Genomic DNA, 22,272 nt, shown 5'->3' with positions numbered 1-22,272 from the left:
TTGTGATTGCTATGACAACCAATCTATTTTTTAAATTAAATCGATAATCACTTATGACCACCAAGATAATAGTAGATGTGTTTGTGAAAAGCAGAATTCATGGAAGCAGAATTTACTTGAAGTCAGTCACAGCTACATCTAGGGGCTGTTTTCTGTAACTGCAACCTTTTTTAATAAAAAAAAAATAACTAACACACAGCACTTTTCAGTTTATTCTGGTTTATTTACTGAAAACCCAGACGCGGTTATTGGTTTATTTACGTGTCCCCGTTTCTCTTAAACAGGTCGGGAAGAATGAAACGAAAAGAAAAAAAAACATGAAAAAAAACTAAGAGAAAGAACTAGTCAATGTACATCGTTCGTTCAGAGATAAACAAAAATCAAAAACCAAACAGAAAGTGTGACACTCTGATATGCAGACTAGTGCGTGTGTGTGCATATGTGTGTGTGTTTTTGTGTTTGTCAATAAGTATACATGAAGAAGAGAAGAAGAAAAAAAAACACTTCATTGAAGAACGTGGTTACACACAAAGGCTGGGACTGAACGATTAAGAGTAAAACAGGAAGTATAGAAAAAAAAATGATGAAAAGAGATCAGGGGAAAGTTTAATAAGCGTTTAAAATCAGAAAGGGTTGCTTCTCGCTGTGTATATGACTACATTGTTTTGCCATCGTGGCAGAAATTGCAGGGGGGGGTGGGGGTTGACACTCGGTCTTGCCTTGTACTTCATCATCCGTTTCGATCGCTCTTTAATCTCTCTCTCGCTCTACTTCTCGGCGACGCCGTTAGAGCGCTCACCGCTTTTTGGGTGGGGTGGCTGTGCGAGGCGGAGTCACTGGGCGCCCCGAGTTCATCCCGCCGTACTGGTACTTAGCCTTTTTCTCTGAAGGTTTCAGGATCTAATGAGGACAGAAGGACGATTATAAAGAAAAGACGTTTATTTTCCACACAAAAACAGCATCATCGCACACAAAAGCATCTACGTCATTAGAAACATTTTTAGGATTGAGTACAGGATAGATTTTAATTAGAGCATAAAGATTGTGTAGGAAATCATGTTGACTGTTTTTTATTAACTGACAGATGTCGTATGAATGCAAATGCACATGTTAATAGAGTAACTCTTCCTCTGTACCGGGCGTCACTAAATAAATAGTTATGTATAGACAGTGTGTGAAAAAAAAAACCTGAAATGAAGATGCGACAGAGCATGTCTTATTAAAAAAGATTACAATTAAAAAAGGAAAATAGACTATGAAAACTGAACCTTCAAAGATGTATGGACAGATCGATATGGTTTATTCTTCCTGCAGGAAGTTTAAAACCAGCGTAAAAATATACCCGAACTGAGAGCCCGGATTTTGAAAATTTCTCCTTTTCACATTAGCAGCGTGTAGCAAGCTAATGAAGATTGATTGAAGATTGTTTGTATATAAAATCCAGAAATGTAAAGTTTAAACTGTCCACATGTTAAACATAGCTAATGAAAATTTATGGTAATTTTAAACTGCTTATTTTTGTATAGACTTACAGTGACTCCATATTTATGTAGATCTGAAATCCCTTCGTTTGCGTTACTTTTGGTACAGCCCCCTAATAACATATTCCTTTAGTGAGTCATAAGTGTGTGTGTGTTTTATACCTGAAAGGAACACATGAGCGTTTCGTCCACACTCATCATGCCGCCGGCGTTGTCGAACTCGCCGCAGTAGTTCGGAGCGGAGAACAGAGTGACCAGCTGTCTCTTGGCAAAGAACTCATACCCATCCTCTACCACCTGCGTACACGCACAACACACACAGTACACGTTTAAACATGCACTATATGTGAGTACATATACATAGCGGTCACGATTCAGAGACTGCGGCCTCGGTCGGATCTTTCTTATGCCTTTTTTGCGTGACAATTTTTCATGCGTTTTAACACTAAACTTTTACGATCAATATAACTTACTAATTTTGTAACATAAATATTAACATAAATATAATACTGTATAATCGTTTTTTTTAACTGTAGAAAGAAAACAAAGTGACCGTAGTGGAAAAACGCGGCTTGTGACAGTGAATTATTACTGTATTTACCCTACAGTACTGATACCAAAAAAAACACGCTTGCATGAATCACAGTACATACAGGGGTAACATGGGGATCTTACATTCTAGCACTGCGAGAGATTCATAGAGGACTTGTGACTACAGTCGCTCCATTGTTTAGGACTGGAGTTTTCTACAGTTCCACCTAAGCCACCGATAATGACCTGGACTTCAGATTAACTTACAGGAAAGGACATCAACTGTTATATTCAACTTCCAGCCTCCTAACACATACTATCTGTTATCACTCAAATGAGGACGGCTGTGACTGAGTCTGGTTTCTTTTGAGGTTTCTTCCTATTGCCATCTCTCTTCTCAACACCGTCGCCCTCGGCTCCCTCATCAGGGACAATCTGATCATTCAGATTTACACACTTACAGATTTTCATGGGAGTTTTTTTGATTGTGTGAAGCTGCTTTGCGACAATGACAATTGTTTAAAGCTAAAAGTGCTACACAAGTAAAAAATTTAATGGAGCGGTACAGTGAACGGGTTTACTTAAAAAAAAAATGAAATGTAATGTATTAAGCTGAGTTTAGGGTTTAAACTATAAAAATAGGCACGTAAACGCATTTTTTTTGTTGGACCAAATAAAGAACTATCCAGAAATATATATATATATATATATATATATATATATATATATATATATCCTAGAAGCTTTAATAGAGAGTGGTCACCTGATGCGCTCTGCAGATGAGATCCAGATCGTGGCGGTTGAGGAACTTGCTGACCACGTCGGCTCCGAACGTGAAGGACACGCCGCGGTCGTTCTCGCCCCAGCCTTGTACGTCTTTATCTGGGTCGGACCACAGCAGGTCGCACAGCAGCCCTGCGGAGCAAAAGGGGGGCAAAAATTCTGTTTAATGCGCCTGTTTTAGTTAACTAACAGGGAAAGGGGATGTTTTGTAGATATTTTAAAAACATAAAATAGTATAAAGTGAAATTTATAATTATTGGGAAATTTTGTTTTTCTTTTTGTCTTGCTTAAGTTTTTTTAGAGAGAGAGAGAGAGAGAGAGAGAGGGGGTGTGTGTGTGTGTGTGTGTGTGTGTGTGTGTGTGTACCTGTGTCAGGGACGTCTGTGGGCCTCATGATCCGTCTGATCTGCTCCATAGACTGCAGGTCAGGAGACAGGCCTGTATGGACGGTGAATCAGCCGGTAAGTCAATTAAACAGATAGGCAGTGATTAATGCGTCACATCACAGTGGAACTGAGATATTTTATAACCACCTGGAGAAACATGCTAAATTTACAGATTCACTAAATAATTAGCTCTCATGACTTCTTGTTATATTTTGTGAAACATCTATCTTTTTCTGCAAGCGTGTAAAAAATAAAGGGTACAAGTGTTAACGCGATCAGAAAAAGAAAAAAAAAGTGAAACACAATTGCACAACTGTTGCAAAAACAGTGTTATATTGAGGATCTGTTTTCTTGTTCTCGGCCCACTGTAGCTCAGACAGAATTGCGGTGTTTTCTTAAGTAAAATTAAGCAACTTAAGAGTCTGTGAATCGCACAAAGACACGCAGTTCGATTCGATTCTAAAACTATCTTGCGCCTCTTAATTAACGCATTAGCAATAATGTTTATTGTCTGATTTCGTCTCATGCAGTTATATCCCTCACAGATTTTGATAATCAAAATAAATATTTAAAAACACTGAAATGGTGGGTGACATGCTGATTGCTTAAATGTCACATCTTGTCCAAAGTTTTTTCTAGCGATCTTCTGCTAAATACATTGGTCCAGCAGGTGGCGACACTGCACCAATTAACACATAAACTCATGTGTGTCTGCACATGAACTCGAATAAAAAAGAAGACTAGGCAATAACATTCTAAACCTAAAAATCTTATTAAATCATTTCGAACTAACACAATATTTAATGTGTTTATCAATTTATTTTTCCGAAATAAAAAAAACACAAAAAAGGGAAGGAAAAAACTAAAAACATACTAAATATGAACCAAAATAAATGAATCCATAAAAAATAGACTTAGTTTCATTCAGGTTTTTAAATTCGAGCGTAAACGTTGCCTCACTCACTCAAAGTTTCCACTTGAACCCACCTCCATGGCAGCAGAAAATCTTCTCATCGACGATAGCGGCGATGGGCAGGCAATTGAAACAGTCGGTGAACGTCTTCCAGAGTTTGATGTTGAACCTGCGCTTGCCTGAAACACCACGTGAATAAATAAACGCAGACATAAATACAGTATCATGTGCACAGCTGTTTCTTTTTAAGCATGCAGTTCATGACTGTCCACCAGGTGGCCCTATTGTGCTTTTATTCTAGTTTTACAGATTCCTATACATACAGTATGTCAGAACTGCTCCTGGGTATAACCGAGAAAAATAAGGTCATACTGTGTATCCTACACTATATGTGTGTGTGTGTACTGTATGTCTCTGCTGTGCTTACACTCGTCGTAGAAGCCGTAGATGCGGTTGATGGAGGCGCACTCGTGGTTTCCCCGCAGCAGGAAGAAGTTTTCGGGGTATTTGATCTTGTACGCCAGCAGGAGGCAGATGGTCTCCAGAGACTGCTTTCCTCGGTCCACGTAATCACCCAGGAAGAGGTAGTTCGCCTCCGGGGGGAATCCGCCGTACTCGAACAACCTCAGCAGGTCTGTGTACTGGCCGTGGATGTCACCTGTGCACATCATAGGACACGACAGGGACAATTTAAAAAGGGAAAAAACCAAAGAGAGAACAAAGGGTAATAGGACGAAGATGTGAGTAAAGGTGACTGTGAATTAAAGTCTGTGGACTCAAATCTCCTGGACTGTAGAAAAAAACGAATTGAGCTCCGGTAGACATCGGAGATATGACCGTGAACTATATATACGAGGGTGAGTCAATATTTATCCTTATTTTGACTGTAGAAATTATTAGAAAAAACTTTTAGAAAAAACAAATACATTCAGTAATTTTTCCACATAATCTCTTGCTTTTTAATACACTTTACCCATCTGTCAATAAGCTTCCGTTTTTCTCTCATTTTAAAAATGTTTCAGGCTGAGCTGTGAGCCACGGACGGATGCACTGCTGTGTCTTTGCGTCTTCATCAGAAGTGAATCTTCGTGCCCGGGTGAAAACAGGTAAAAGTATGATGATCCACAAGACAAAGTTTTTGCAGGGTGTCGACAGAAGTGTGCGGATGTGTGTCGTCATGCAATATGACCATACGACGCCCTCGTCAGAGGGTAGCAGTCCTCTGTGTTTAATCCGAAGTTTAAGGCTTCAGCTTTTCTCAGCTCTTACTGTTGATTGTTGAACCTCTTTCCTGATAATATTCCAATACTGGCTGTTGAGAACCACAGAAAATCGAACCCCTGATAAGTCTCGATTTAGATTCTGAGATTTGTGTCTGGTTCGTACAACAATGAGGAGAGGAATCAAATATCAAAATTATAAAAGCTCTTTGTTAATCGTGATGTCACTATATTTTGTGTCATGATACTCCATGAAGTGTGTGTGTGTGTGTGTGTGTGTGTAAGAGAAAGATACAAACCGCAGATTTTGAGCGGCGCCTCCAGCTCCAACAGAATGGGCTGACTCAGGAAGATCTCTCGGGATTTAATGCACAGCCCTCGCACCTCCGCCTCCGTCATCTGCACGATCTTTCCCGGGCGACATCCTCGCACTGAGAGAGGGAGAGAGAGAGAGAAAGAGAGAGAGAGAGAAAGCGGGAGAGAGAAAGAGAGAGGGAAAAAGAGAGAAAAAAAGAGAGAGAGACAGACAGAGAAAGAGAGAGAGAGAGAGAAAAAGAGAGAGAGAGAAAGATTTAGTGGCACGTCTGTGTGCAAGAAACATAAAAATAACTAAAAGTGTGTGACTGAATTCTATATTCTGTTTTGTTTTCCAAAACAGTCTAACAGTTATTACAGCTGTTATTGAAATCCTTCGAGAATTTTTTACGCCTTTTAGAACTTCTAGACTTCTCTAGACCTTCTGGAATTCTCTAAACCTTCTAGACTTTTCTAGCCTGCCTTGTGAGTAACACTCTCACATTATTCCAGCGCATTACTCCAATATTTTTCAGGACTGATTTTAGGGTTTTAAGTCTTATCTTCGAGGTATTTATTGACAACGTCACATCGATTTACTGCAGCCCTTCCATTCAAGATCTTCAAACAAGCTCCTTTTACCCATCCTGAGGTCTAAACATTAAACAAAACAGAGATGATGGAGGGTTTGCCGTGGCTTCTTCGAGATCGTGGAACATTTGACCCTTTATAAGTATGAGATCGGCTTCCAATGTGAAAACTTCTAGGTCTTTGTTCAGAGCTTGTTTCTACTTTAAGGCTTTTAACTTTTTCTATGTCAGCAAAACACACTTTTCTATGTGAGCAAGAGACACTTTTTTTTACACTTTAATTCATGTTTTATGTTTTAATCATGATTTAATTCACAGGTTACTGTTTTGTTATGCATTTTTACTTGTGTTTTCTTTTATTTAATTTGACTTTTTCATTTTATGTTTTCATTTTCCCCCCATTTTCTCCGTTATTTAGTCAGTTTAGTACGGTTATCTTTCTTTGTGCTGGATTTTTTTATTACTGTAAACACCTCATTTTATTTTATTTGATTTGACCTCGGGGTCTTGTGTTGGGAGAACATGCAAACTCCATGCACACACAGAGCTGTGAAACCCCCCAACCGTGGAGGTGCGAGGTGATGGTGCAATGCCATAATTTTGGAAGAATCTTGTTAATAGTCCATGTTTTATCACGAACATACAAATTTCCATTGAAGAAAAGTTTGTGTATCCTGTCACTTGTCACTACGTAAAATGGGGTGGTGGCAGCATCGAGCCCTAAACAGCATCGAACCAGAGATGAACTTGGATATAGATGTGTACTGTATGGATTTATGTGTATCTGACACTTCTAACACCTGTCCCCATGCGCGCACACACACACACACACACACACACACACACACACACACACACACACTGGACATCTGAGGATCGGTTTGCAGTAAACTAGGCCTGATATAGCGCACTGAGACTACAGCACTTAACACCACCTGGATAAAGTTACACTGACTGTACACACTGCTGGGGTGAGCTGATGTCAAACACACACACACACACACACACACACACATACAGGAAGACTTCAGTCTATTTAAAGTATTTTATGATGAACAAGCAAGCACGCAAAGAACTGAGCACAAAAAAACACACATCTGCAAGTGCATGCACTCTCACCTAAACACACACACACATACACACACACACACAGTTCCCTTATGACCCTGCTGAGTGTCGGACTGTACCACAGTAACAAAAGGGGGGGGGGGGGGGCTCTTTCTTTTGCTCTGCAGCACTTGGCTCTGTATTTCCACAAAGGAAAATCTCCATGGCAACAGAGTCAGGTGAGGCGAGGCTGAGGGGCGGGGCTTGATGATCGACAGCTCTCTTTGTCTACGAGGCGTGAAGAATCATCTTAAATCATCTTTTTCATTAGACGAACAAAGCTATATTAAAATAATATCTATAACCATAATATTGATTTAAAAACTTAAATACAGTACCTTTTTAATTAAATAAAATAATAACTATTTTAACTCTTTTTCTGACAACAATATAACAGTGAAAATGTAAAAAATAAATATTAATATAGTACAGGTTTCAATAATTATTATTTTACATTATTTAATATATTATAAATATTATGATTGTTTAATATTCTTAAATATTAAACAATTAATAAATACATGTTTAATAATTCAAATTTGTAATAAATATTTTTCTGCCAACAATATAACAGTGGGGGTGTAAAGAATAAATATTAATATATAAATTCTTTATAATCATTTTTTAGTTATAACATTTTAATATTTATAAAATACTATTTTTTAATATTATTGAATATTCATTACATATTATTCATTTAATCCTTTCTAATTATTTTTTTGACAAGATAACAAAAAATTTAAAAATAAATCTAAATATATTACAATAAATTTTAAAACATTTTAAATTAATAAATATTACCATTTATGTTATTTATTATTATTCAATATTAATCATTAAATATATTTTTTTGCTTTAACTTTTTTTATTATAAAAATATGTTTCTACAATATTACTGTACAAATGTAAAGAATATATATAAATATACTTCATTTTTTATTAATTTATCAATTGATTCATATCCATACATTAATTTGTGATTAATCTAAAAAATATAATTGAAATTAATAAAATTTGAATTCCTCTTTTTCAGGTGTCCAATAAATGCATCTGAGGTAGACGGAAGCCGAGTGTGTGTGTGTGTGTGTGTGTGTGTGTGTGTGGTCTAAGAACGTAGTGTGTAGAATGAGGTTTGTTGATGTGAGAGACAGCTGATATCTCTGTGTTGTCTTTAGGAGAACGACAGCATTAGAGATAGATCGGGTATGTGGTGAGGTTTAGAGAGAAATATGTGTGCATGCGCGCAAGTGTGTGTGTGTGTGCGTGTGTGTGAGTGCGCGCATTCCTCTCTACAGGGCAGTGGAGTGCATCCATCCAAATTTGGCCTGGGTTATAAAGAAGAGACAGAGAAAGGGAGAATGAGAGAGAAGGAGACATGGTGTCCTCTCTGGTTGTCTTTTACGCCAAAATAAAACCCTGCAGTGCAGATAGTTGGCCTCTGCCTGCCCTCTTGCTCATTTCTTATTGTTCTCCAACTGTTTATCTCTCTCTCTCTCTGCTACAGTGCACCACTTCAAAGCACATCAGGCTTTATTCTCTTCAGGTATTTCTTTTAAAGGATACCATGAGAACTGAGAACAATGACTCACACGTAAAACTCACCACACGTGTGAGGACATAAATCTGCATGGTAACCACCATATCCCTCCCTCCCTCCCTCCTTCTCTTTCTCTCTCTCTCTTTCCAGACTTATGTTCATGACTAGAGAACGTTGCTTCCATGAACAAAACTGCATTACGTGTTTAATAACGAGGGGATCTGAAATATTCCCGCAGTTTATCCTCACTTATTTGGGAAAGTATTTCTGAGAATGGCTTTTCGGTACTGAAACCTGTTTACGCTGACAGGATGTGGCGCGTCATTGTTGTATGTTAAAAACATAAACCGCTTCTCTGCATCATTTTAGCAGAGAAATATAGATGAATAATAAATAATAAAAAAAACAGTAGGATTTCATGACCTAATTTTAAAAGGACAATGGAATCTCCATGTGACTATTAATGTACTTGACAACTGACTGTCCAAAGACCTCGGGGTGGACAATGGACTCTGGAGCTGCGCGTCGTGATCCTTTTGTGTGGGAATCCACGCATCGTCACACTGACTCCTAAATCGATTTAATAAAGAAATAGTCAAAAGTTTGGACACACCCCTTTTAACTCCACAGTCGTTCTTGGTTTTTATTTCTTCCTACGCTGTAAGACAATACAAAATATGCAATAATTCTCTTTGAACAGTTGATATTGAAATGCGTCTCCTACTTATGCTCTATAAAGCCGTTATAATGCCTCTAATCTGAGGTGATTTCTGAGGTAACTGGTGACTCTAAATGAACTTCTCCTTTGCAGCAGAGGTAGGTTTTGGTCTTGGTTTACTTGGATGGTCTTAATGAGAGACAGTTTCATCATGAGGTGCTTGATGGTGTTTTGCAAATGCACTTGACACAATACTGTTCTAGCAAGAACTGTTCCAGAGCAGCTGACAGGTCTTAAAATAACAACTAAATGTTTTTGTTTTTAATTAATTACTTAAGGCCATATTTGTCAATTTATAGTTTTAAAAGCTCAAGTATTGTCCTAGAAAGCAGAAAATAAATCAATAAATAGAAAACAATGTTTGTAGTTGTTCATCTCTCGATCCATGGTCGAAATCCTTCAGCTTTTGTTTTTCAATTTTAAAATTTTGTAAATAATAATAATAATAATAAATAAATAAAATAAATGTGTGGATGCTTAAGAGCACCACCTGTTGGATTATAGAGGAACTGCAACATTGTAATCATTCTAAATGCAAACACCCACTATATCACCTAAAGTATTCGCTCTCCTGCCTTCACATGCATACGAACTTGAGTAACATCCAATTCTCAATCCATAGGGTTTTATATGATGTTGGCCCCGCCCCCTTTTGTGTATAACTATAACAGCCTTAACTCTTCTGTGGAGGCTTTCCACAGGGTTTCGGAGTATATTTATGGGAGTTTTTGACCGTTCCTCCAGAAGATCATTTGTGAGGTCGGACACCGATGTTGGACGAGAAGGTCTGGCTCACAGTGTCCTGTTGGAACGGGGGGGGGTCCCCAAAATTATAATGTCTTGGTATGCTGAAGCTTTAAATGTTCCTTTTGCTGAATGTAAGGGACCGAGCCCAACAACAAAAGACAACGGCACACCAGCTCCGACATGGATGCGCACCAGTGCACAAAGCAAGGTCCACCTGACACAGCTGTGTTTTAGAAGCAAGTTTGACGGTCTGGCGTCATTGTAAACATAAGTAACTCGACACTCAGCACTCACATGCACATGCACACTGCGTGGCATGTTTTTCCTGCACGGCAGGTGACTTGTCTTTTGCCTGAGGGAAAATGAAGCGGTTTGAAACGCCTCCCAGCCCCGGCCGGTGAAACCAGCCCGAGGCCTCAGCGTCTGGAACTCGGACGCTAAAGCCTCTCAGTGTAGTGCAGGAAACATTCCACAGAAAACAACAGCATTCACTGCAGGTGTTTAGATGTGTGTGTATGTCTATGTGTATGTGGGTGTGGACTAAGAGAGAAGAAAAGGAAGAAACAGAGCAATATATATATATATATATATATACATATACATATTATGTATTCAAAGGACTCCAAATGAGTCTTTACTACCATATATGGGCATAAACGGAGAGAACAGGTTGAGTGACGAAACGAAACACACACACACACACCTGAATTTCAAGTTTACAAGTTTTTAGTGCAACTGCTGAAAAACTGATTAGTTTCCTATTGTTGTGTTAATTCTTATGAAAAGTGTGTTGCTTTAGCACTCTGTGTGTGTGTGTGTGTTTCTTTAAGACCTGACTTCTAAAATATTTATATTCGAGGAGTCGGAGCGTACTTACAATAACACTCACACACACACACACACACACACTCAGTGGAAAACCGTGACCCTTCAAGTGGCTTGTGGAGTCTGAAAATGGAAGCAAATGGAGAAGGTCTTTTCACTGTTTATGGAGTACTTGCTGAATACGCCTCATTGTGTGTGTGTGTGTGTGTGTGTGTTTGTGTGTGTGTGTGTGTGTTATGGGGTTGCAGTTTAGCTGGACTAAAGGCATTATGTTGCATCATGGTGCCAACTCCGGTGCCAGGGAGCCAAAACAGCAAAACACACACACATGCAAGCCTTTTGCAAAGAATTTAGACAGACTAACCCGTTGTACTTATACAGACACACACACACATACACACCAAATACACAACACTTTATTCTTCATTATTTTCAAACCCATAATGCAAAAACAAACAGCTCGGGCTCGGGATGTTTTAATGGTTAGCCTAAAAAACAAACAAAAAAACAAAACATGAGCTCTAATAAAGTCTGACTTTGTCACACGCTTCTGCTTTCTGTGTAAAAGTGGACTGATCTATGGAATTGGTGTTGCGCAACCCAGAGTTTGCACAATTGTCACGTTTTTATTGTTGTAATTCCGGCACCGCAGGAAACGCGTGGCCTGGATAGGAATGAGGCATCCGATTGGATACTGCCGAGGCTACCGACGCATTCAAGTTACAAATTTTACGGTTCAATCATAGAAGTAGCTGACGTGTTTTGTACGGAGAAAGAGACACTGCTGTGCACCAGATAACAATATTTACAATTATTTACAATATTTTCCATAAGTGCATGCAGGTGAAACTCGGAATTTTTTTTATATCTTATAACCTTTTGCCTAATATTAGTGATATTTCAGTAAAAATGTCATGCTCTCGCATGCCTTCCGCTGCCAAGATTGGGGGAGGAGCTTTCAGAGTAGCTGATGATGTCATGTCTAAGCAGCGATCTACTTCTGTTTCGCGGGACGTTTGTGTTTCCACTGATTTAAAAAAGTTCTCGGAAACAACGATCCTAATGTAAAAAGCTGAGTCTCTGGTGTGGTGGGAGGAGCAAACTATCTTACCTCTATTTTCACCTGACACCTTTTTAAAGGAAGAAACCTTTTTTAAACTAGACATGTGCTGGATATATTACCCGATTAAAAACACACACACACACACACACACACACACACGTTGTCAGTCCTGCAGCAAGAAGGATTATGGGTTTGTTCGGCGTGCTAAGTGTTTTCATTATGACTCATTTGAATAAAAGAGCTGATCCTCATTATCCTAAACACCCACACACACATACACACATACTGCGTAGTTCACAGTTTGTGGTTTACGATCATACGGCTTTACAGCTAATTGGCAGGATGGAGTGTGGGGACAACAAACTCTCTCTCTCTCTTTCTCTGTGTGTGTGTAATAATGAGAGAAATAAGCACGGAAAAAAAAAATAGACGAGAGAGGGAGAGAGGGAGGACAGAGCTGCTGTTGTTTTATAATCTGGAGAGGGCTAATGAGCTCAAATATGAACACACACACACACAAACACACACACACAAACATTTCCATTAAAGCTAATGAAAAACAGCGGCAAGGACGGTTTATATATATATATATATATATATATATATATATAAACCGTAGCAGACAGAGCAACCAGCTTGGGTGAATCGTAGTGTTTCCTGTGTGGGCTCTTTCGTATGAGATGGACACATGATGCAACTTCCTTTCAGTTCAGGCAACACACTTAAATATAGACTTTGGTTTGTGTGTGTGTGTGTGTGTGTATTAGTGCCGTGCTTGCCTGCGACTATTTTAACGGTAAGGAGTAAACAACAAAAGTAGCTCTTACAAAGAAATACAAATGATGGCAAAATCTTTCGAATATTGCGTGTGTGTTAGTGATGGGTCGTTCATGAACGATTCGTTCTTTTTGAACGAATCATTAACGTGACTCAGAAGAACGAGTCGTCTCGGAGAGTGATTCGTTCATTTTCTACTAGGCACGCATGCGCAAATCATCGCAAAACCTCAGTATGTTATATACAGGAAACAGAATTGAGCCATTCTTTCTCAATGACTCTTCTACTCCGAATCATTTGTTTCTTTGTCACGTGACTCCCATAGACGCTACGCGGTGCAATAGATTCAAAAGGACTAACGACTCAGACTGGAAGATATGAAAGGTGAGCTACTCATTCTGTTCTTAGCTGCACTGTAATGTTTTTATTACTGGAATTAAGCCAACATTTGTTGTGTAGACGTATTGTGGGTCTGTTTATTGAAAATGCAACATTTTATTTTACTTCTTATCAAAATGAAATTAACTAAATGACGCAAAAAAAGATTTGTTCATTTTGATGAACGAGATTCAAAGAACCGAGTCACTAAAATGATACAAACTTCCCATCACTAGTGTGTGTGCGTGTGTGTGTGTGTGTGTGTGTGTGTGTGTGTGTAAAAGAAAGAGAAAGTGTGGAAAAAACAAGAAAGCGGTTGAGTGAAGATCAGGGATCAGGACAAGAACAGACTCAAAAGTCCTGTGATGTGGAGCCGGACCCGATCCCACTTCTCTTAACTGTAAGCTCCTGACTCCTCCCACACAGTCTGGGTCAACTTCAAGAAACATACCCTTGCAGCATTAAAATATGTAAAGTCTATTTTTTTTTCCGTTTCTTGCCTGAACTGTATATTGTACGTTTACAAAATCTTAAAGGCTCACGTCTCTGTGTGTACGGCCTGGTGTTACAGTAAAAGCATGCTGTGGATCTCGCTGTGCCTTCAGGCTGTGTGTGAGCTGGGGCTGTCACTTTACTGTAGAGTGGTGATTACTAACAGAGACAGCTGTGCCTGCTGACATTTACACAGAGAGAGAGAGAGAGAGATGACGAGGGGAAGAGTCACTTCTGTCTGCGTATTTACAGGCCAAAAGAAGTTTACAGAAGTTAACATCCCACATTTAGTAATTAGACATAAAGCTGTAGAAACATCATTAACCTTGTTCGCTTTTCCTCTATGAAATTCTGTTCCATACGATGCTCCTATGTTAAATATATTCTGTACTCAGCACAGGGAGCGAACTAATTTATTACTCAATATTACATTTTATGCTACAGCAGGCACGACTGATTCGATTCATCCTTTCACCCAGGTATGACTGCTCCCTTGCTCACCCTCTCCCTTTACTGGCCTGTTACTAAACAAATTTTATATTACTAAAGTTGTTCTACACTCGAATACTCGACTTACGAACATTTGAGTTACAAATTCAACGATGGGAACAGATCACTGAAGTAGCTCATGTGTATTGTACGGAAAATAGACACCGCAGTGCGCCAGATACAAATATTTACAACTCTAGACAATATGTTCAGTGTGTAAGTGAATGTATAAAATGTCTAAAGCCCGGTATATTGTAATGAGAAATGTGTTAATCATTTAGTCCAAGAGCACGATGCTAAAAAATGGCTGTCCTGATGGGAAATAATCCTAATTTCCTCAACAACATCCTAAAATTCTCAACAAAACAGAGTTCACAGTCCAATACGATGGAAACAGCTCTAGGTCAAAATGGCGTCTGGAATTCTCTTTGCGATTTAAAGGTGCAGGCAACTCTGTGAGACTAATTTCCTTGAGTCACGCAGCTACGGTTTTTGACCGCGTGGGAAAAGGGGACAAAGATTTAGTCACGCATGCTTTACATTGTATTCATGTCAAAAGCATATAAGAGTCACTTTGTCGGACTTAAGAACGAATCTGACTCACGGACGTGCTCCAGAACGGAACTCGTTTGTAATTCGGCGACTACCTGTATTCAAATTTAGGCTCACTAGGGATGATTGGTTTGATTTGTACGTTTACCTGGGTACGACTCCTCTCTCGTTCCCTTTCTCCACACTGTCCAGCTTTCACATTACTAATGTTGTTCCGTACTCGAGTACACCTGTATGTGCATTCGCACTCTCCGATACAGCAGGTGCCAGTATGCGCCTTGTTTGTTTGAGAGCCGCAAAAAAAACTTAAATAGAGGTAGAGATCAAGGAAGCTCATGGATTGGGACTAAACAGCTGTGTGAGACATAAAAAAATGCAAAAAATGAAGTCAGCTGACAACCTAAATGTACTGACAGACAATCGCAGTTTATTACATCTATGGAGTTTTTCTTCCCTGATGACACACTGAGAATATTCTAGAACTCCAGACTGTGAAAAAGTGTTTCTGAGAGCATGAGGTAATCATTTTCACACATGAACTTTACACCACACTGTGTGTGTGTGTGTGTGTGTGTAATCACAGCTGAAGGTAACTGATTGAAATCTTATAGTTCACAACTTTTTTTTTTGTCTTAAGGCTCAGATCCCATAGTGAGAAGGCCCACTTAACTTCCCGTAACTCGAACGAACACCGGTCGACAGGGGCAGAAAAAATCAGACGATGTTTGATTAACAAAATGCATTCTTGTGTGTGATTTTCCCAGGCAAACTTTCTCAGAAAAAATCTTGACTTGACTCACTTATGACGTGGTGCTAAATTTATATGGGGTCCTGGGGTGATTTCCTATTTTGGTTGTTTTATTCCCGTGTGGATCGGCCGTGTCGGCGTTCCTCCTCTGAGAAAATTACAGGCTGGATGACCAGGACTCTGCGGCTGAGCATGCGTCTTTCACTTTCTAAGCATTGTGGGTGGAAAAAGTATTTATTTTCGTATTTTCCAATTTGCTAAATGAAATGTACAAACGGTACCCCACATTCAGTCACATCCATTACAAAGAAAATTCAACCTGAACATATAACGAACTCTGACTCTGCCATAATTATTTTTATTTTTTATTAATTCTAAAGTGTCATGATGGCGAGGTTCATGTCGTGTCTATATACTGTGTTTATTTATTCAGCAGTCGAGAGCGCTGAGAGAGTAAACATTGGTGTCAGATAGAGCTGTTCCTGGGCTCTTGTTGTCCCTGAGAGGCACTTAGTTTTGTCCCAGGGAAAAAAAAAAAGAGCTCTGAGACGCACTTCTGTGTTTCGGTACAATGGACAGAAGGGGAGCGAGGCTGAGGCTGAGGCTGAGGCTGGGCTGCTGCAGCCATTTACAAAGCGGAATGGAAAATGGCTCGGGATGACGAGAGAGGGGGGTATAAAAAAGAGAGAAAGAGAGAGAGAGAGAGAGGGAAAGAGAGACAGAGAAAAAATGCGCTCGGTGTGGGTGGACCCGTCTGAGTGAAATCTGAGATACTGGGTTGGTGGTGTTTCCCAGTGTACTTGGGTGCACTATTGGCACTACCAAGTTTTTCAGGAGAAATTTTGCCATCGGGAGTGTCGACAAAAAGACATTTGGTACTTTCTAGAACTAAACAAGCACAAAAACTGTCTATTGTAACTAATAAAGGACATTCGAATAATTGTTTTGACTTCAAGATCTTGCTCTCCATCACAAGCTTGGGAACAGAATTCAAGACTTCCAGCGAGAGCGATTTGCGTTCTGACCCGACCTGTTTTAATAAAATAAACGATCCGTGACGGACGACCTCCCGCGAAGCCTTGTACTTTTTGTTTTTTTTGTTTGTTTGTTTTTGTTTTATAGTCTCGATGTGTCCTTCCTCGATATTGCTGGTCGAAATAAAGTCAGGGAAGAGCGCGTGGAGGAGCGTCTATTTTAAGATCCGTTACTTTACGGCGTAGAGAGGGTTGACGCCTAGGCCATGTCCAAATAAGGCTGTGAGTGAAGGAAAGCGAGTGTGTGTGTGTGTGTATGTGTGTGCTCTCTTCCTGTCGTCTCAAGGTTCCTTGTGCAGTGCTGAAGGTCACTTTGGCGCTCGATAACCATCGACTGGCATCAGGTCAATGTTTGCAAACATTAAAGGAGCATCATAAGGTCTTAAAAAAATAATGAATCTTCAAACGTTTCTTTCGTAATCATGTGATCTACATTGGTTTACGCCAATCACCAATAAATTACAGTCTACATTTAACGACCATTTTAATCACCATAAAAGGTGAATCTAAGAAGATAAGTTCCTAATCTTGGCGGTTTTATCTAAATTGTCCTTAGTAAATGTGGCTCAGATATTTTAGAGCATCATCTTCCACAGACAATAGAGACGAGGGGAAATCGATTCAGTTATTATATTGATTCTTTTGTGTGCTGATTCGTGTATCACCACACTGACTCCAAAATTGATTTTTAAATGATTTATTACATTTATGATAGAAATGCTCCAATCGATCTGACTGTGACTGGAACTGGCTGGATTTCAGTTTGATCAGCCATGAACGATCAGCCTTAGACATAACCGACTCTGTCCATAATCAGGTGCATGACCTTCCGAGTGATGCAACAGCTACGCATTTTTATGGCTGCATTATTAAAAGTTTCGAAACCTACTGGTTACACACACTTCCACAAGTCTCAAAAAACACAAGCTCTCATTAGTCTCGAAACACACCGCACATGCTCACAACTGCATGACACGCACTTTAAACTTTGGAGGCATTTGATCTGGTAAAATGTTAAAAGTAAAAAAATATTTTTTTGAAATTTACAAATAAAAAATTTTAAATGTTAAAATTATAATAAATTTAAAACAAATGTAATGTACTAATTTTATGTATTTTAATAATTTAATAATGTATTACTGATTTAACAATAATCATTTTATTATACATTTTTTTGATGATGTACATTTTTTGAAATGTTCAAAGTTAAACTCTTGTATTTGAAGTTAGTTTGTATTGTTTAAACGCTCTGCTTGTTTTTTTTTTTTTACGTTTTATAGGTGAGAAAACTATATTATAAGTACCAGGGCTACATTTAATTACTCGTGTTAATTTCAGTTGTGAACTTGTTGAATAACGCAAAGATATAAAACTTCTGAGTTTAAACTTTTGCTTTAAGGTTTAAGGTTTTAAACTTGTGTATGTAATATTGAATCTGGGTATTCATACGTGATACTTACAGAATCGTGATTTCACGATCGAATCGACACACAGGTGACGTGATGATATTGCATCGCGTGGTGACTGGTGATACGCGTCCCTGATAGACAAGCAACTCAAACTGCCTAATAGGGTGCCATTACTTTTGCGGGAAAACAATTGCAGTATTATAGCATCTGAACCTTACTCGAGGTTCATATTAGTAGAGCTCTGAAGGTTGGAATCTTGTAAGGGATATGACTGTTTTTCTGAACTGACTAAATTTTCAGGATCGCCGCATTTCTTGGGTTAACGTTCCTAGAAACAATTTACGAATAAATTTCATCACATTTGGCTTTAATAATTATTAACTACATTAACGGTTTGTAGGTGACTAATTAATTTTTGTATTATTTATTACTCAAACTTGTGTATCTACACTGTACCTACTGTGTGTTGAAGTGTAGCTGTAGATATTTTACTAGTAAAAAGCAGAATGCAATAAATCTTACTGTTATGATTTAACCGAAAATCAATACAAATTGGTCTTGTGGCATTAACTATTTAAACAGCAAGAACCACATTTTAAACATTTACCATAATAAACCTATACAATTCTTCCGCAAAATTCTCCCTTGGTGCCTCAGAAGAAATTCCTCGTGCAAGGAGATTACATAAACACCGCCTGATAAATCTGAATTCTTGCCGGAGCAAATTAAAGGAAATCCTGTTAGTCATCAACGTCTCGTGTGGCTGATGTGGAAAATAAACAGATGCTTGAAACCAAATATATATGTTCTGAGCTATCTTAACTATTCATAACTCTTATTCAGACTAGCCACGTGCCAGTTGTACATCCGTATATCACGATGATATGTTCGTAGGACATCATCATAACACAACTCATTTCGAACAGCAAAACTGTTTCTATTTAGAGTATGGATCATTCTTCTTCTTTCAACTTTATGTGTGGTTGGTGCAATATCGCCACCTACTGGACTGGAGTGTGGAGGACAAGATGGTCAGTAAAAAAAGATTATCATTTTGTATGAGGCGAGACACGTAAACAAATTACGCAACACTTCAGTGTTCATTAGATACATTTAGTAGTTTTTAATACTCAAAAACCTCCAAACCTGTTTGAGACAAATCAAAACAGCAAACATTCGAGGTACTAAATTAAATCGAATTTAAAAAAAATCTATCTATCTTAATTCAATCTCCCTACGATTCTGTTAAGTGTCTCTTTTCCGAACATTTTATTTCTGACGCACTTTTAAAATTCTATCCTGTCCGGGATCGGATGAAAACTCGACATAAATCCGACTTCCGCAGAATTGCAAAAGCGTGACTAATAATCCGGGTATGAATCAGAAAGAGAAAGCCAGACTGCTGGATGATGTAACCCTTTACTCAGCATAATAAGATATGATTTAAATGTAATAACCCCTTAGGAAAGTGCGCTCTCACACAAACACACACACACACACACACACACACACACACACTGAAACTGGGAGTACAAAGTAAGGTGTGTCCTCTGGAATTCACACCTTGTGCTAGGCGCCATGGGGAACACTTTAATCAACACGGATTCGATTACTTCACCCTTTTTCTTTTTTTTTGTATGTAAAGTCAGTATTAAGTTTTGTCTGTATTAATTTTAGAGTTGGAATTTTAATAAACATCACAGCATATTCTAAAAACATACATAGTAAAATAAAAAATTATACATTTTTAAATATTGCTTAACCATTGCTGTTCATCATTTCATTTCATATACTTTATACAGTTTATTTATACAATTCATATTTTTTTACATTTTTATATATTTCTATTTTATAATTTATTTTATTGTAACAAAATTACTACATATTGTAGATTCTTATCTACTGGCCTGTCTTAATTTCTTTTTTAGGTCACAACTGTCATTACTAATTTGAATTTAAATTTTAATTTAAATTCAGTTAGGAATCTGTTAAACTGCCCAAGGCATAAATGTTTTAAGTTATGATTTCTTTTTAAAGGTTTATTGTCCTGAAATTGTAACAAAAAACAACAACAACCAAAAAGTAACATCGAATCGAGATGTCCACGGCCACTCTGGTCCCTAATATTCAAAGCATCTGGCTCACCTTATTCTCACCTTTTCTAAAGAGCTTGACTTTGCATCACTGTATAGAAATACGAAATGGACAAAACCCACACAGTCGTGTATACTGTATACAAAGACTGAGATTTAACTCTTAACTCGTAAAAAGTTATCACGCTTCATCTCCATTTTAATCACGACCTAAAATAAGGCTCTTTACTGTTATAAGCATGCCAGAGTTCATATGTCAAAGGTCAAACCTCGAATATCTGAGCATTACTAAATCTGATGTCTAAGTTTGAAATTCTTTACTACGTGTGTCCTCTAGACAATAAAGATCCTTTTCTCCACCTTTTATTAAGCCAAGCTCAAGTTAATAAAATCATCAACTTTGATCATACCACAGTTTTTCACCGCACATAATATTATAATCAGTTATAGTGACACACAATGGTTACATTTTTTTTTTTTATTAAATAATTCATCTAGTCACGATGTCAGCTCCGGTCAGCAGTTATCCTCGACTTCAATCATTTCATCAGCTTTAATAACACCTTTTTCAGCAGAACTTTATGACTAGTTATAACAACACTGCCCCAAATACTATTTATTATTGTTGTTGTTAACTGTTTGTTGTTGTTATTTATTGCTTGTCTGTGACCTCAAGTGACTCCTTATTCTTATTAACAGTTATAACAATCTCGGTCTTCCTTACATGTTATAGCAACACCAAAGCTTTTTAATAGTTATAACATCAATCCTTAAGATCAGTTAAAACATCTTTAACCATTAGAACAAAACCTATAAATTCCACTGTTATAACTATTACACTCAACATTTTCAATCCTTAACAACACCAAGCGTTCTTGACCTGTCGTCTTGCCACTCATAACCCCCTTTTTAAATAGTTATAACGCCATCATGACTAGTTATAACAATTCTAATCCTTCTGTACAGATACAATTACATTGCTCTTGCAAAACACTATCAATCGATCTAAGCAGATCACACATTTAGGAGTTATAGCATCACTTATCCTTCTTGTTTTGGCATTAGTTATAACAACATGAATCATTTTAACATTATTTAACATATACTGTACAGATTATAACCTACTCTCTTTACAGCTAGTTATAACAACACTAACCATTATTACTGATTATAACCTGCTAACTTTACCACGAGTTATAACAACACTAAGCCTTTCCCTAGTTATAACCACTACACCACTGGTTGTGATCCGCTTCAACAATAGTTATCAAGTGTATTGCATACATTAACAGGTTTATATTAGCGGATTATACTTAAATGGTGTTTTATTTTTAAAGACAGATATTATTTTCAGAGTCAGACATGACACAGAGGCTGATATTAACAAGGAGTGCTGACAGTAATGCTCAGCTATAAAAACCCTGAGGTTTAGTCATGCTGATGGCTGATGGTGTACATTGGGCTCTAGGTTTAATGAGACTTCTGGGGATCTCTAGAGCCGTTACAAATAATAATAATAAGAAGAAGAAGAAGAGTGAAAATATCTTGCTCGAGACAGTCTTATGAGTGCTGTATGCAGCTTTACAAACACCCTACACTACCTAAAGTGTTTCATTGTTGTTTACTCCATACTCGTAGCTCATACCAACAACTATATCTTCGTATTGTATCTCATTATTATGGTTTGTTTTCAAACATAACCAAGCTGTAAAGCCGAGCTTAAAGGTGTGACCGACATGTTAGCTGTTCTTCACAAAAGGGGCCTCTTGAGTGAGGGGGGGGGGAAAACATCCACGATACACCAGATACCTCGCTATTTTCTACATGTATCTCCTCAAACACCGCTTAGGAATGACGTTAAAGAGTGTAAAAAAATATATTCTTAAAGGAATACAACTCACCCTCTAAAAGCCTGGAGATGAGCGAATCGACGTCCAGTTCCCCCTCCGCCATATTTGAAGGGTGTTCGCTCTACACTGGGTTTTTTTTTTTTTTCTTCGTTAAAAGCAGGGATGCGCGCGCGCCTGACGCACACAGACACGGACGCGCGCGCACGCACACGCACGCGCCTGACGTTTACCCAGAAACCACGCGCACGCAGTCAA

General features: G+C 38.2%; 1 protein-coding gene across 1 annotated transcript; it reads right to left on the bottom strand.

The window, feature by feature from the left end:
* Nucleotides 1-202: 202 nt before the first annotated feature.
* LOC128508664 (serine/threonine-protein phosphatase PP1-beta catalytic subunit) lies at nt 203-22,213 on the bottom strand. The gene is made up of 8 exons (XM_053480090.1): nt 22,069-22,213; nt 5,614-5,745; nt 4,522-4,752; nt 4,169-4,273; nt 3,162-3,233; nt 2,776-2,927; nt 1,644-1,778; nt 203-900 (listed from the first exon to the last, which is right to left on the bottom strand). The coding sequence occupies exons 1-8, from the start codon at nt 22,118-22,120 to the stop codon at nt 796-798; spliced, it is 984 nt and encodes a 327-aa protein (XP_053336065.1). The 5' UTR covers nt 22,121-22,213; the 3' UTR covers nt 203-795.
* Nucleotides 22,214-22,272: the final 59 nt, after the last annotated feature.

The sequence above is a fragment of the Clarias gariepinus genome, chromosome 20 (genome assembly GCF_024256425.1).
Source record: "Clarias gariepinus isolate MV-2021 ecotype Netherlands chromosome 20, CGAR_prim_01v2, whole genome shotgun sequence".
Classification (NCBI taxonomy): domain Eukaryota; kingdom Metazoa; phylum Chordata; class Actinopteri; order Siluriformes; family Clariidae; genus Clarias; species Clarias gariepinus.
This window is presented reverse-complemented; position numbering and strand designations above follow the sequence as displayed.